Below are 17,514 nucleotides of genomic sequence, written 5' to 3'. Positions count from 1 at the left end.
GACAAAAAGAATATGTAAAGTGTAAAACAAAAAGAGGTGCAGAATGAGGCAAAGGGATTGGGGTGGGGGGGTGGGAAGTAGAATATGATGGAACTAAAGAGTGTGGGAAGCATGGTGATTCTATGAAAATGTGTTCCACTTTCAACCACTTAGGCTGACAAAAGATGTTTGTGGAAACAAACCAGAGTTTTAAGTATCTACTGTGCACACCCTCGTTTGACGTGCGTGCAGACGGATGCAAAAGGAAGCTAGTATATCGACACGACACGACAGTAAATGAACATCTCCATTTGCTGGGGAGGCCTCCTTACGGTTTGGCGTTTCAGCTCGGTTGTGCCTTGTAAGCCACAGAGTAAAAAGTGCTGGTGATAATGTAGCTGAAGAAGTGTTACGAGAACTGTCGTTCAGTTATGTACTGTTCTATAATACACGGATACATGTTGTAACCTTTTATGAGCTACAATGTAAGAGAGAGTGTTCAACCACTGTTGTAACTGGAGCTGTACACGAAAAGAATTCCATGTAAAATAGAGAAGAGTTACTGCAAAGTTGTTTACGTCATTTAGTAGCTTCGACAGATCGGAGCTCTCTTCAAGCATCCGCCTCCACTGCAGAAGGTGAAGAAGTTACGCATCACAGTATAATGGCACTGCATACCAGCTTCACAAAAGTAATTAACCTCAGGAATGATGACCATAAATTATTTATATGGTAAAATTGGCACACACATGCAATCGGGTGAACATGGAGTGGAACAAATCACAACAAAAACCGTATCAAGTGACACTCCAAGGGGGAGAGGGAAAGAAGAGAGAAAATGGGGTGGAAAAGGGGTTATGGAGGGGAGGAGAGGGGATGGGAGGGGGATGGAGGGGATGGGGTATCAAGGGGAGGGGAGGGGAGGGGACGGGAATTGAGGGGAGGGGAGGGGACGGGGATCGAGGGGAAGGGAGGGAGAGGGGGAAAGAGCGATTGTGTGACCACAGGCGGTGGGAGAAGACAGCAAACAATTGGACAGGGAAGGAGTGGTGTGGGTAGAAGAGAGAAGGAAAAAGGTAAGCTGAGGAAACAGGTTAGAAGAGGTTTAGGTCAGGGGGGTTGCGAGAACGCAGGTTATACTGGATAGCCTGGATGGTCAAGTCTGTGGTTTGCCACAATTTGATGGTGGTATTCATAAGAGTAGGTTATTCATCATACCCACATAGAATGCTGAAGAGTAATTTCAGCACAGCTGATGTATAACATAGCTACTTTTACATTGTGCAGGAAATATCTGTAACTCTACTGTGGTACAAGGTGCTGTGTGGTTGGGTGTATGGGAAAAGTCTTGCACCGGGCCGACCACAGGAGAATGACCCAGAATTAGGCGCCTGAAAGTTCCTTCTCACCTCCTCCCTTTCTCATTTTCATCTCCATCTTCCTCTCTCCCCTACCACTTCCTTTCTCTCCCCTCTCACTCTTCCTACATTTCTGTTTGCTGTACCATTTGTACTCTTTTTGTATTGTTGTGGAGCGGTGGAATCCGTCTGGTCCAGAGACGAGAGGAAGGGGGTGGGGGTGGGGGGGAGGGGGAGGGGGAGGGGGAGGGGGAGGGGGGGGGAGAGAGAGAGAGAGAGAGAGAGAGAGAGAGAGAGAGAGAGAGAGAGAGAGAGAGCTCAAAATCTATTGCGAATGCTGTTTTCTGTTGCGTGTGTCTCTGGGCTCCATGCATTAGCCCACTACAGGCGAGTGATCACTAGCTTAGCTCGGCATCTCACTGTGCTGACTTACAGACAAGACTGAGTAGGGATGTAGTTGTAACAGGTGTACAATGATTAAATAAAAACAAGAGAAACTGATAAAATAAGCACACAAAATGAACCATGTAAACGAACAGTCAAGATAAATATATAGTTGACTGAAGAAAATATTTTGAATAGGTACAAAACCATATGAAAAAGCAGATGCTCCTTAATGACACAGTACAACTATTAATTTTCTTGCAAGCAAAAATTTTTGTAGCAAATGCAAGGTAGTTGCTTGCAGACTTCGAGCTATACTACAGATCAGGCTGGTACAACAAATTTTATTTCACAAAACAGTAAAACTAATATTGAATTAAACATTGAAAAAAAAAGATACTCATCATTTTGTTGTCCCACAAGATACATCAGGCATCATGTTTTGTGGCTGGCACACACAAGCAAATTGAGAAGGTGTCCTGATGATTTGTGTGTTTGAGAAGTTGAACTTACATATCTAGTGGTTTTTCTAGTTAATTTTGCATACTACGAGAATAAGCAGTTCAATGCATATGCTATAGTGAAGAGCTTACAAAAATGTGTCATTTATGTTACAACGTGTTGTGCAGAACTGTAGGGAACTGTGAAGTTGCCAAATAAAACTGTTTGGTCTACTCCAAATAAAATATTTGAAGAAGGATTCACTATTGTGGAAAAAGGACTTTTTTAAGATGAAACACGAGATTTAAAAAACATGAAGAGCAAACACTTCAAGCTTATGTTAAAGAAACACATTGGATTACACTTTCGAACCTTCAGTCAAATTTTATGACCATGGGTCCTTGAAAATCTGTGTTTGCAGCCTTAGGTTCTCGTTTCAACTCTAAGTTGTCAATAAGGCACAGAATATCAATGATGATTATTATTATTATTATTATTATTATTATTACTATTCATTTTCTGATACAGCAAAAATTGTTTGGATACCTGGAATAACAGGTGTCTACAATGCAAATTTTCTGAAGTGATGCAAATCCCTTCAGATGGACATTGTGAAATGTACAGTGTGCTGAAAGCTTCAAAGTACATAAAAAAACTCAAGCGACAGTTCTCACACTACAATGAAGTGTTGATGGATCAGTGACAATGTCTGGGAAGAGAACACGGAGTTATGAAAATGCTTTCTTTTGAAAAACTATGAACAGTTATTTGTTCGTTAACTGATCACATTTAATAAGTCTAACATAAATGTATTGCAGGTATGAATTAAAAAACCCTTCAGTCACAACTTTTCGTGTTTTATTAAGTACACAATGCATTTCAGACCCTGTGGGTCCATCATCAGGTGTAATTAGTCTTAATATATGTTTTATTTTATCTCCTGAATGAGGTGAAATGCAAATTCCTGTCACAAAAAGGTTTGATGTTAGTTTACGAATTTCATAAGTCAAACGCGGAAAATATTTGCGAAATATTGGAAAAGATAAACAGTGTAAATTTACCACATACCGTTTTTACCGTTTTGGCAATGGCAATCACTCTTTTCTCTATTGTTTTCATACACGTCACTTCATTCAAGAGGCACATTTGCAAACACATGTTTGTCTACATCTACATGGATACTCTACAAATCACATTTAAATGCCTGGCAGAGGGTTTATCGAACCACCTTCACAATTCTCTATTATTCCAATCTCGTATGGCACGTGGAAAGAATGAACACCTATATCTTTCCGTACGAGCTCTGATTTCCCTTATTTTATCATGGTGATTGTTCCTCCCTATGTAGGTCGGTGTCAACAAAATATTTTCACATTCAGAGGAGAACACTGGTGACTGGAATTTCGTGAGAAGATTCTGTCGCAATGAAAAACGCCTTTCTTTTAATGATTTCCAGCCCAAATCCTGTATCATTTCTGTGACACTTTCTTCCATATTTCACAATAATACAAAACTTGCTGCCTTTCTTTGAACTTTTTCGATGTACTCTGTCAGTCCTATCTATCCCACACCACGCAGCAGTATTCTAAAAGAGGACGGTCAAGCGTAGTGTAGGCAGTCTCCTTAGTAAGTCTGTTACATTTTCTAATTGTCCTGCCAATAAGTTAGCCATCGACACAACATTTTCTATGTGTTCCTTCCAATTTAAGTGGTTTGTAATTTTAATACCTAGATAATTAGTTGGATTTATGGCTTTTAGATTTAGACTGATTTATCGTGTAATCGAAGTTTAAGGAGTTCCTTTTAGCACTCATGTGAATGACCTTACACTTTTCGTTATTTAGGGTCAAACTGCCACTTTTCGGACCATTCCAATATTTCTTCTAAATCGTTTTGCAGTTTGTTTTGATCTTCTGATGACTCTATTAGTCAATAAATGACAGCGGCATCTGCAAACAACTGAAGACAGCTGCTCAGATTGTCTCCCAAATCGTTTATATAGATAGGGAATGGCAAAGGGCCTGTAACACTACCTTGGAGAATGCCAGAAATCACTTCTGTTTTACTCGATGACTTTCCTTCAATTATACAAACTGTGACCTCTCTGACAGGAAATCACAAATCCTGTCAATAGCACTCAATACTTCATGTGAATAAAGAGCTAGTTGTGTTTCCCAGGAACTCTGTTTGGTAAACCCATGTTCACTGTGTGTCAATAGACAGTTTCCTTCGAGGTAATTCATAATGTTCGAACACAATATATGTTCTAAAATCCTGCTGCATATCTACGTTAACGATATGGGCCTGTAATTTAGTGGGTACGGATCTTTTGTCGAGCAAACAGTTGTATACGATTGTTAAGTATTGAGCTAATGCATCAGCATACTCCGAAAGGAACGTAACTGGTATACAGTCTGATCCAGAAGACTTGCTTTTATTAAGTGATTTAAGTTGCTTCACAACTCTGAGGATATTACTTCTACATTACTCATGTTGGCAGCTGTTCTCGATTCAAATTCTGGAATATTTACTTGGTCTTCTTTTGTGAAGGCATATCGGAAGGCTGTGTTTAGTAACTCTGCTTTGGCAGCAATGTCTTAGATAGTATCTCCATTGCTATCACACAGAGAAGGCACTGATTGTTTCTTGCCTCTAACATACTTCACATATGACCAGAATCTCTTTGGATTTTCTGCCAGGTTTCAAGACAAAGTTTCATTGTAAAAACTGTTCTAGGCATCTCGCATTGAGGTACGTGATAAATTTCGAGCTTCTGTAAAACATCACCAATTTTGGGGATTTTGCGTCTGTTTAAATTTGGCATGTTTGTTTCGTTGTTTCTGCAACAGTGTTCTAAGAAGGATCAGTTCTGTCGTTTGTTAATTTATTTGATATAAATCTCTCAATTGCTGCCAATACTATTTCTTTGAATTTAAGCCACATCTGGTCTACACTTATATTATTAATTTGGAATGAGTGGAGATTGTCTCTCAGGAAGGCGTCAAGTGAATTTTTACCTGCTTTTTTGAATAGGTATATTTTTCGAGGATTTGGGGATTACAGTATTCATTCTCGCTACGACAGTCCTGTGTTCACTAATCCCTGAATCGGTTTTTATGCTTGTTATTAACTCAGGATTATTTGTTGCTTAAGAGGTCATACCGGTATGAAATGAGCGTTTTCTTTTTTTTTTTTTTTTTTTTTTTTTGTGAAAATGAAACACTAATTTTGAATAGAAAAGCAAAAACATTTTATTCAAAGTACTGACCATTGCTTCCTATACATTTTGACCACATTTCTGGCAATTAGTGGACACCAAACCAATAGAAATGTTCGTCTTTTGAAGCAAACCAATCAGACACCCAATTTTCGACTTCTTCATATGAATTGAAGTGTTCCTCAGCCAATGCATGTCCCATTGATGAAAACAATTGGTAGTCTGGTGAATACGGCGGGTGGGGTAGCAACTCCCAGCCAAGTGTTTTGATTGTATCCTGAACCAGTTCTGCTTTGTGTGCAAGTGCATTGTCGTGTAAAAAAATTACTTTGCCGTGTCTTCTGGCCCATTCTGGTCTTTTTTCAATCAATGCATAGTTCAAATTGATCATTTGTTGTCTGTAGTGTACTTAATAAACACAAAAAGTTGTGATTGAAGGAGTTTTTTAATTCATACCTACAGTGTATTGACACAGTCACACTTGAAGCTGTGAAATGGTGAAAATACATGAGATCTTTAATGCTAAAAATTTTGTGTAACTGACTGAATAATGACAATATTATCTAAAGGACAGACATAATGTATTTGGATAGATAAAAAGTCTACTCACTAAGCAGCGGCAGGAGAACACACATATAACAAAGGTTTTACTTATGCAAGCTTTCAGAGCCAGTGGCTCCTTCTCCTAGCAGAACGGTTGAAGTGGAAGGAAGAGGGGTGAAGGAAAAGGACTAGAGAGCTTTCTACTCACCAAATAGAGGAGATGTTGAGTTGCAGACAGGCACAACAGAATGACTGCTACACATGTGAGCTTTTGTCCAAAAGGCTTTGTTCTAATGTAGAAAACACACACACACACACACACACACACACACACACACACATTCACGTAAGCACAACTCGCACACACATGACCACTATCTCTGGCCACAGAAGTCTGACTGTGACCAAGTGCGACAGATGGGCAGCAATCTGGATGTTGGGGGTAAGCAGTAAGCTGGGACGGGGAAGCGGAGGGGGAGGGATAGAAGGGTAGGGGTGAGGATGTGGTGCTGATGGTTGGAACATACAAGGATAGGCACCTACTCCAGTCTGGTCACAGTTATCACCTATCCCAGCAAAGGTATTACCTACCCCATCAAAGGCAGGGCTATCTGCAAAAGCAGTCATGCGATGTACAAACTAAGCCACAACCACTGCATTCTATGTGAGCATGACAACTGAAAACCTGTCAGTCCAGACATTGGCAGGTGTCAAACTATGGCCGAGAAACAGTTGGGCCACCCATTACCAACTTGTGCCATCTGGATCCCTCCTAACAACTCAGTTTTTCTGAATCTCACCTGTTGAAACACTCCCTGCAGTATGTCCTACATTCCCACAACCTGCCTGGCCTCAGACTTTGTTAGTCCCTGCCCTTCATCCACCGGTCCACTTCCCAATCCAGCACTTCACAGTCTATTATTCCACCAGTACACCCTCACAGCCTATTATTCCACCAGTACAACCCACTAGTCTCCCCCCCTCTCTCTCTCTCCCCCCTTCCCCCTCTATTTCACTCCCCCCCACCCCCACCCCCCGCCCCTTCTTCCCCACAAACCTCCAGACTTTGCATACTGCATAGGTTCAGTGGGCGGTGGAATGACCCTGTAGTAGGGGCAGAAGGATAGAGGGTAGAAAATTCCTCACATCCTCACTGTGATTGGCCTAAGGAAATGAGTAGAGACTGGAGATACTGTTGGTTTTCTGGAATGGGGTCACTATGGCAAGGTTTGCAGGTGGCCACATCTGACAGCTGGTCGAGTCCTTCGGCCATGTAATCCTTGCAATTCAAAACCACAGTGGTAGAGCCTTTGTCCGCTGGTAGGATTACAAGGTTCTTTCTGCAGATGTAATGTTAGCTTCTATATTGAAGAATTTGGCAAATGGTGAGGCAAAGTGTGAGGTTAAGATATTTTTGAATGTTAATAAAGAGTCATTCGAGTGCAGCAGGTGTGGATCACGTTTCGATGGAGGAGTGAACTGAGTCAGGCAGGGTTCAACATTGTCTTAGGGCTGAGTCTGATTGCTAAGGTTGTTGGTAAAAAAGTGTTACTACTGTAGGGACTGGAAGAAGGAGAGAAGGGTCTTTAAAGTCCAATGTGATTGAATTTGGAAGTGGGAAAATAGCTGAGGCCTGTTGAAAGGACTGATACTTCTGTGGGGCTAAGGCTTTCAGAGGAAAGGTTCATGCCTGCATTTCAGGTTTCTTAAGTGCTGGATTTTGTGTGGTGGCGGGAGGGAGTTTCTGAGGGAGTGGTAAATGTAGTAGGCCTGCAAGACTGGGTTTGTCGGCTATGAGGGGATGTGGGAAAGGTTTGGAGGGTGTTATAGAGGCGGTGGATAGTAGTAGCCCATCATGGGAGTAGGAAGTGAACAGGTTGCAGAGTTTTTTGATGTCGCGTTGTGCATTCTGCTCCATTCCCTGGAGCCCAAGAGTTCCAATGTGTGATAAGGGATTCAGGATTTGGGATTGCACAGCAGGAGAATTTTACAAATGGAGAGGAGGTATTGCAATATGATCTCGGCCCGTTTTACATGGTTTTGCAAGACTAGGTTGGTGACGTCTATGGACTAGTTGAAAGCTCACGTGTAACACTCTTTCTGTTGTGTCTATCAGTGGCTTAACATCTCCTCCATATGGCAAGTAACAATCCTTTTCATAATTATGTTGTTAATATTTCAACATAAAATGGAAAAACAAATGAGACAAAATATCATACTCAAAACTAAGCCATCAGAAAATAACATCTAAAACTGGCAAAAAACGGAACACCAAAATCATCAAAAAAGCACCAAAGTTGGAGAAAGACCAAAAATCTGCTAAAACGACACTATTGTCAACAGAGAAACAACAACAAAATTCGTGAAGCAAAGGAACAACAACAAAAAAAGCACTGAACATGGGGGGGGATAGATTAAGAAAGAATATATACCCATAGCAAACAATCACAATAACATGGAGATCGGCAAAGAATATACTTGCAGAAAACAACAAAACTAACACAGAAATTGGCAAAAAATTAAGGCCTTAACTAGCACAAAAGTAACCCCGAAACTGATACAAAAGTAACGTCTAAATATTAACACCAAAATTGGCACATAGATCATCAAACAACAGAACAATAAACAACAGCAAAATTGGCCTTAAAATAAAATGATTTCCTCCTGTCCCTACTCATCTGGTGATGATGAAATAAATGTCAGGTATGTCAGTCAGCATCCTGAAACCAAGGATGTGTGACAATACTGCAGCAATAAAAAATGGGACCAGAATGAAGTTGGGGCAAGAGCCTACTCACATCCTCTGCCTGCAGAAGGGCATCCATCGCATGGCGGTCCAGCTTGGCATCTGAAGTAATATTCTTCTTGCCATCGGCACGCTCCTTCCGCAGCATTACCATGTCCTGCGGGTTCGCTACCTTCTCCTGGTACATCTGCCCAAATCGGATCTCGTTGAACATCTGCGTCTCATCTGCGTACTCTACTCTGAGGCGCACCAGAGGAATCAGGGGCTGCTTTGGGTCTCCTGAAAGTGCACAGTGTCATGTTACATGCAACTGATAAGTTCAGAGTAAATATGTAGGGAAAAGTATCAAACTGTAAACACAACATTAGAGAATGCAAGAGTAAGGTTGGCTGGTTAGTTGGTTTGGGATATAAAGGGACCAAACTACAGGGTCGTCAGTCCCTTTTATCTGACACAAGCAAGGCTCAAGGAACAAAAATATCCAAAGTACATTTGAGAAAGTAAAAAGGGAAAAGGAATGGGGAACCACACCTAAAAAGAAAACGAATGGAGCAAACAAAAAATGGGGAAAACATACACCACAAGGAAAAGTAGAAGGTATTAAAACCACTGGCTGATCACATTAATAAAAGACGATAAGCCAGCCACTTTGCAACACATTAAAATGTCCATCCCAAAAAGACAAGGCAAGATGAACACATGTAGGGAAAAGAAGACCACCAAGACAAACAAATGCAAAGAATGTACAACAGAGTTAAAATGGAGGGAGGGTGGCAGACTTGGAGAGAAGGCTATGCCCACCCTTAGATGGTATGATAAACCCCCCCCCCCCCCCCCCTCACGAATAAAACTTAAAACTAAATCTGCTGTTGAGGCACTGTCACCCAACACGGAAGGTAGGGTGCTGGGGAGGTTAAAAGTCTGCCGCACAGTGGCTAAAAGTGGGCAGTCCAGTAAGATGTGGACGACAGTCACATGTGAGCCACACTAACACTGAGGTGCGTCCTCGTGACGAAGGAGGTAGCCATGTGTTAGCTATGTATGGCCAATGCAGAGCCAGCAGAGAACCACAGAGTCCTTGTGAGAGGCCCACATGGAGGACTTCCTCAGATTCATAGTCTCCTTAATGGCACGCAGTTTGTCGTGCGTACTGAGATTATGCCATTCCATCTCCCAAAGCTGAAAAACCTTGTGGCGTAATAACGATCGCAGGTCAGTTACAGGGATGCCGATCTCCAGAAGCAGTTTGTGTGTAACCTGTTTGGCCAGCCGTCGGCAAGTTCATTTCCTGGGATTCCGATACAACCTGGGGTCTACACAAACACCATGGAACGACTGGATGGTTGCTACCAAAGGATGGCAAGGGTAGCACTGGTCGACAGCTTGTATGCTGCTCAATGAGTCAGTACAGAGAAGAAACGACTCGCCAGGGCACAAGTGGATGTGCTCAAGAGCATGAGAAATGGCTGCCAGCTCTGCAGTGAAAATACTACAGCCATCTGGCAAGGAGCGCTGTTCAATATGTCCTCCATGAATGTATGTGAAGCCAAAGTAACTTTCAGTCATCGAGCTGTCGGTGTAAACCACTTCATGGTCCCAGTACATCTCAAGAATCAAGAGGACGGGACAGTGGAGAGCTGCAGGGTTAACTGAGTCCTTAGGACCAAGTGAAAGGTCCAAGCGAAGCTGCAGCCTAGGTGTACACCATGGAGGTGTACATGGATGGACCTCGAGTATAGGTGATAAAGGCAAGGACTCCACTTCAGACAGAAGAGATCGGACACAAACTGCATTCTTAAGCCCTGACCTGGGCCTCCGATGCGGGAGGTGCAGCGCCATGGGTGGAAAAAGGAGACAGTACTTCGGATGTTCAGGATAACTACAAATGTGTACAATGTAACTGGCGAGCAGTTGTGTGCGCCTAACTTCCAATGGAGGGACTCCAGCCTCCACCAGGACATTGGTTACCGGACTAGTCCTAAAACCTCAAGTTGCCAGTCTACCACCACAGTGGTGCACAGGGTCAAGTAAACGCAATGCTGAGGGTGCCACCGAACCATAAACCAGACTCCCACAGTCAAGGTGGGATTGAACACGGGCTCTGTAGAGCTGCAGCAGCATAGAGTGATCTGCACCCCAGTCGTTGTTGCTCAGGCAGTGGAGGGCACTGAGGTGCTGCCAGCACTTCCACTTCAGCTGATGAAGGTGAGGAAGCCACTCTCAATCAGGCGTCAAAAACCAGTCCAAAGAATCGATGTGTCTCCACTACAGTGAGTGGATCATCATTAAGGTAAAGTTCTGGTTCCAGATGAATGGTACGACACTGACGGAAGTGTTCAAGGCTGAAAAATGGAATCCATGGGCTAGAGCCCCTGATTGTGCCTTGTGGATGGTTCCCTGTAGCCACTGCTCAGCAACACCAGTACTGGAGGAGCAGTATGAAATGCAGAAGTTGTCTGCATACAGAGAAGGTGACACGGATGGGCCAACAGTTGCTGCTAGACCGTTAATGGCCACTAAAAATAGAGACACACTCAATACAGAGCCCATTCTTCTGGATTTTGATGGAACTATGGGAGGCACCAACTTGGACACGGAAAGTATGGAGCAACAGGAAATTTTGGATAAAAATCGGAAGCGAGCCCCGGAGACCTCACTCATACAATGTGGCAAGGATACAATGTCACCAGGTCATGTCATAAGCTTTTCGTAAATCAAAAAAGACAACAACCAGGTGTTGGCATCTGGAAAAGGCTGTTCAGATGGCAGACTCGAGGGAAACTAGATTTTCAGTGGTAGAGCGACCCTGGCGGAAACTGCCCTGGCATGGAGCCAGTAGGCCACGTGACTCCAGGATCCAACACAACCGCCGACTTACACTGGTGAGGCTGATGGGCTGATAGATATCCACATCAAGTGAGTATTTTCCAGCTTTGAGCCCTGGAATCATGGTGCTCTCTCGCCCCTGCGATGGAAAGACGCCATCGCACTAGATCTGATTGAAAATGACGAGGAGATGTTGCTTGTAGTCTGATGTGAGATATTTGATCATCTGACTGTGGATCTGATCTGGCCCAGGAGCAGTGTTGGGGCAATGTGCAAGGATGTTGAGGAGCTACCACTCTGTAAATGGAACATTATAGGGTTCATTGTGACATTCAGTGAACAAAAGGGCTTTCATTTCCTTCTGCCGTCTGAGGGTGCGAAATGCTGTGGGATAGTTCTCAGACATGGAGGCTCAAGCATAGTGCTCAGCAACTGCATTTACGTCGATAAATAACATGCCATTGATGTTAATGCCAGTGACAACTGTCGGGGTCTAGTACCCAAAAACATGTATGTATGATCTTCGTCCAGATTTGGGAAGGTGACGTACAGCACCCATTGGTCGAGACGTACCTCTCCCAACATTCCTGTCTCCGTCTTTTTATAAGCTGGCAGAACATGAGCACAAAACACCGCTTAAAAGCTATTAGGTGCGCTAGGGAAGGGTGCAGCTTATATTGCTGTAGAGCTTGCTGACGCTCTTTAATGGCCTCAGCGATTTCTGGCGACCACCAAGGTACTGACTTTCGCTGGGGGCACCCTAAAGAACAAGAGACCATGTTTTCTGCCGCAGAGACGATTGTTACACTGACCTGCTCAACTGCCACAAAGATGGTACCATGTGGGGGAGATTCAATGGTGACAGCTAAGGTGCAAGCTTCTCTTTCTGCCTAGTTTAAACCCCATCTTGGTAGATGTTCGGGGGAATGGTGTCAGTGGAGTGACAGGAAGATGGAAAAGTGGTCACTACCACACAAGTCATCATGGGCTCTGCAGTGAACAGGTGGGAGAATTCCTGCGCTTCAGACAGATAAATCAATGGCTGAGAAGTGCTATGAGCCACACTGAAATGTGTTGGGGAACCCAGTATGTAAGAGGCCGAGGTCGAGTTGAGACAGGAAAGTTTCAACATCTCTACCTCAGCCAGTAAGCACGGTGCCACTCCACAAGGGGTTATGGGTGTTACAATCTCCCAAAAGTAGGAAAGGTTTAAGAAGTGGATGAATCAGGGTAGCCAATGTGTTCAGAGGTACTGCACCATATGGAGGAGGACATACGTTGCTGACAGTTATTTCCTGCATTGTCCTGATCCTGACACCCACAGCTTCAAGAGGGGTTTGAAGGGGCACAGGTACACTGCATACTGAGTTCCACCCGACACACTATTATAGTCGCTACGGTTCTTGCAATATTCCCTATAGCCATAGAGGGCAGGTTGCCTGGAGGGCAAGGTGAAGCAGAAAGCAGGTGTAACGCTTAATAGTTGCCATAGCTCAGGCAGGTGGTGGAAAAGACCGTAGCAATTCCACTGAAAGATGACGTTATCTTGAGGTTGGGAAGGCATGAAGCACGCAAGGAGGCGGGTTACGCCTCAGGGTCACCTGGTGCCACTGATTGAGTATTTTTATCCATTCCTATTGTGGATGAGGCATCAGTGAGATCCCGGTCCTCAGGGGACGCTACGATCTCCAACTAATCATCAGGTGCAGAATTGGTAGGGAGTGGTGGTGTTGGGGTCACAGGAAGGTCCTGTTTCTTAGCAGATTTCTTTGTTTGCTTGCCCTCTCACTACTCTTTAGGGGCTTGCTGGGAGGACTTCTCCGAAGTAGCTTCAGGCACGGAGGAAGACCGTGAAGCTCTTCGTCCAGCAGCTTTTGGCTCCTTTAGCCACTGGTGAGTGTCCGCTGTGGCATAAGTGGAGACCTTGGGAGAGAGGGTCCCAAGGGATGAGAGGAGCCGGAGGAGGCTGTTGCTTCTCCACCTGGGGGGGGGGGGGGGGGGCCAATGTCCCCTGTGTTTAGGGGAGGGGCCTTGCTCCAGAAGTAGGTACTTTGGGAGTAATGGAATGAGATTTTCCCCCTACCACCAAGGGGGCAGATGTATTCTGGAGCCCCGGAGGGCCCACTGTTTGTGGCACAGAGCCTGGTACAACTCGTACTTGTGACGACGATGGTGATGTAGCTGCAGCGTATGTGGCAATCAACCAAACGGGTTGTAATCATTCAAATTTACGTTTAGCCTCTGGGTAAGTCTACCAGTCTGAGGTCTTGTACTCCACGATTTTCTGCTCCTTCTGGAGTACTGCGCAGTCTGGCGAGCAGGGGGAGTGCTGCTCTCCACAGTTGATACAAATGGGAGGAGGTGCACGTGGAGTATCTGGAAGCAGTGGATGTCCAGTCTTGACATGTGGCACTGGAAGTGCAGCAGGAAATCATGTGCCCCAATTTCGAGGACTTAAAGCACCACATAGGGGGAGGGACGTATGATTTAACATCACAGCGGTAAACCATCACCTTGAACTTTTCAGGTAACTAATCACCCTCAAAGGCCAAGATGAAGGCACAGGTAGCAACCCTGTTGTCTTTGGGTACCTTTAAATGCACCATTCTAGCTAGATTGGTGCGGAGCTCATCGTCGGACTGCAAGAGGAGATCGCAATGGAAAATAATCCCCCTGGACCATGTTGAGGCTTTTATGGGGAGTGCCGGTCACAAGTGAGTAATGCCGAGGATTGGGCTGGGGATGCTGTCTGAATCAAGACTGCACCGTTTCTCATCTTGGACAACACTGTCACTTCCCCAAACTTATCCTCAAGATTTCGAAAAAAAATTGAGGCTTTGTAGGTAGAAAGGAGTCCCCGACCATTCTGCTACAGACTAAATACTGAGGTGAATATGGCTATCTCCTTTCTGTAGCCCTACCTTCCTCCCATGGTGTAACGAGGGAGGGAAACTATTTAGGGTCATATCTGTCAGCATTGTTCTCAATCTTGCCCTTCTTAGAGACTGCTGGCACTGTACGGTCACCAGCAAGACATGATTTAGTCTGCTTCATTGTGGGTCATCTGCCCTGCCATCGATCAGGAGCTCTCCCCACAGGCGCTACCCAGCCACAGCAAACGCCACCTGGCATGATGGCCATTGCCAGAACTCCTGATGCCCCAGGAAAACAGGCATCTACTCCTTGGCATACGTGGGGAGTTTACAGCTCAGGCATCAGCAGTGCGATCCCTGTGTTGTCAGGGAGCTACCACCAAATAGGTACATGATGGCCCCACCACAAAGGACTGGCTACCGTGCTGGATACTGGGTGCAGAGAAATCCAATACTGTCATGGGGGCAAAAGAGGACAGCAGTCAACGGCGGAAGATAACACACCCCAGAAAGTCTTCTCGCCCAAATAGTTGAATTGCAGGTGGAGATGCAAAGCCATGACAAGAGGTTCCAGAGATGGAATCTAGGGGCACTATGGATAACTCGTGCACCACATAAGGCGTCCTTCCCCATATGGCTCGCACCTCTTTAGAATTTGGAAAGTGGCAGGTCAAACCATAAAATGGGACCTAAACGTATAGGGCCAAAAAGTGAGAGACTCCTAGTTGCTTCTTACGACAGGCAGGGATACCTTGGGCCTATTCTAACCCCTACCTGCAGGGGGGGGGGGGGGGGGGGGGGCGGAAGAGGAGGGGGCAGCAAGAGTAAGAGGTAATTGAGTGGACACGTGACAGAATGTGCCTCAGCCAGCCAATGAATAACTATAATTAATGTGTACAAAAGAAAATAATAGCAACAAGCTTCCTAATTTGTCAGAGTGTAGTATATACAGGATAATATTAACACTTTGCCGTCTGCAAATCTTGTACAAATTTATTCGATTGGTGCCGGCAGTGCTAATTCGGATTACTTGGCTTCTCGCAGGCCTTTCTTGACATTATCGGGAACTTATAAATTGTTACGTTTTACTAATCTCATCGTAAGTTCTCAACCCTATTCCACTACTTTCACGAAATTTCGAAGACATACACAAAATTTGTTTGTTTCATATATTTGTTTATTTGCAATGTCTTTGGTACTTGGTATTTCTCTTTCATATGGTATGCAGCCCCCCCATGAACCATAGACCTTGCCGTTGGTGGGGAGGCTTGCGTGCCTCAGCGATACAGATAGCCGTACCGTAGGTGCAACCACAACGGAGGGGTATCTGTTGAGAGGCCAGACAAATGTGTGGTTCCTGAAGAGGGGCAGCAGCCTTTTCAGTAGTTGCAAGGGCAACAGTCTGGATGATTGACTGATCTGGCCTTGTAACAATAACCAAAACGGCCTTGCTGTGCTGGTACTGCGAACGGCTGAAAGCAAGGGGAAACTACAGCCGTAATTTTTCCCGAGGGCATGCAGCTTTACTGTATGATTACATGATGATGGCGTCCTCTTGGGTAAAATATTCCGGAGGTAAAATAGTCCCCCATTCGGATCTCCGGGCGGGGACTACTCAAGAGGATGTCGTTATCAGGAGAAAGAAAACTGGCGTTCTACGGATCGGAGCGTGGAATGTCAGATCCCTTAATCGGGCAGGTAGGTTAGAAAATTTAAAAAGGGAAATGGATAGGTTGAAGTTAGATATAGTGGGAATTAGTGAAGTTCGGTGGCAGGAGGAACAAGACTTCTGGTCAGGTGACTACAGGGTTATAAACACAAAATCAAATAGGGGTAATGCAGGAGTAGGGTTAATAATGAATAGGAAAATAGGAATGCGGGTAAGCTACTACAAACAGCATAGTGAACGCATTATTGTGGCCAAGATAGATACGAAGCCCACGCCTACTACAGTAGTACAAGTTTATATGCCAACTAGCTCTGCAGATGACGAAGAAATTGAAGAAATGTATGATGAAATAAAAGAAATTATTCAGATTGTGAAGGGAGACGAAAATTTAATAGTCATGGGTGACTGGAATTCGAGTGTAGGAAAAGGGAGAGAAGGAAACATAGTAGGTGAATATGGATTGGGGGACAGAAATGAAAGAGGAAGCCGCCTGGTCGAATTTTGCACAGAGCACAACATAATCATAACTAACACTTGGTTTAAGAATCATGAAAGAAGGTTGTATACATGGAAGAACCCTGGAGATACTAAAAGGTATCAGATAGATTATATAATGGTAAGACAGAGATTTAGGAACCAGGTTTTAAATTGTAAGACATTTCCAGGGGCAGATGTGGACTCTGACCACAATCTATTGGTTATGACCTGTAGATTAAAACTGAAGAAACTGCAAAAAGGTGGGAATTTAAGGAGATGGGACCTGGATAAACTAAAAGAACCAGAGGTTGTACAGAGATTCAGGGAGAGCATAAGGGAGCAATTGACAGGAATGGGGGAAATAAATACAGTAGAAGAAGAATGGGTAGCTCTGAGGGATGAAGTAGTGAAGGCAGCAGAGGATCAAGTAGGTAAAAAGATGAGGGCTAATAGAAATCCTTGGGTAACAGAAGAAATATTGATTTTAATTGATGAAAGGAGAAAATATAAAAATGCAGTAAATGAAGCAGGCAAAAAGGAATACAAACGTCTCAAAAATGAGATCGACAGGAAGTGCAAAATGGCTAAGCAGGGATGGCTAGAGGACAAATGTAAGGATGTAGAAGCTTGTCTCACTAGGGGTAAGATAGATACTGCCTACAGGAAAATTAAAGAGACCTTTGGAGATAAGAGAACGACTTGTATGAATATCAAGAGCTCAGATGGAAACTCAGTTCTAAGCAAAGAAGGGAAAGCAGAAAGGTGGAAGGAGTATATAGAAGGTCTATACAAGGGCGATGTACTTGAGGACAATATTATGGAAATGGAAGAGGATGTAGATGAAGACGAAATGGGAGATAAGATACTGCGTGAAGAGTTTGACAGAGCACTGAAAGACCTGAGTCGAAACAAGGCCCCCGGAGTAGACAATATTCCATTGGAACTACTGACGGCCGTGGGAGAGCCAGTCCTGACAAAACTCTACCATCTGGTGAGCAAGA

At 44.2% G+C, this 17,514-nt stretch overlaps 1 protein-coding gene across 1 annotated transcript in view; it reads right to left on the bottom strand.

The window, feature by feature from the left end:
- Nucleotides 1-17,514, bottom strand: part of LOC126425264 (double-strand break repair protein MRE11) — a 150,983-nt gene that overhangs the window by 49,670 nt on the left and 83,799 nt on the right. The window contains exon 8 of the mRNA XM_050088234.1: nt 8,721-8,947. Within this exon, the coding sequence (XP_049944191.1) occupies nt 8,721-8,947 (227 nt within the window). The remainder of the gene's footprint in view (nt 1-8,720; nt 8,948-17,514) is intronic.

This window comes from Schistocerca serialis, chromosome 10 (assembly GCF_023864345.2).
Source record: "Schistocerca serialis cubense isolate TAMUIC-IGC-003099 chromosome 10, iqSchSeri2.2, whole genome shotgun sequence".
NCBI classification, from domain to species: domain Eukaryota; kingdom Metazoa; phylum Arthropoda; class Insecta; order Orthoptera; family Acrididae; genus Schistocerca; species Schistocerca serialis.
Note: the sequence above shows the minus strand (reverse complement) of the source record. Positions and strands in the feature narration are given on the sequence as shown.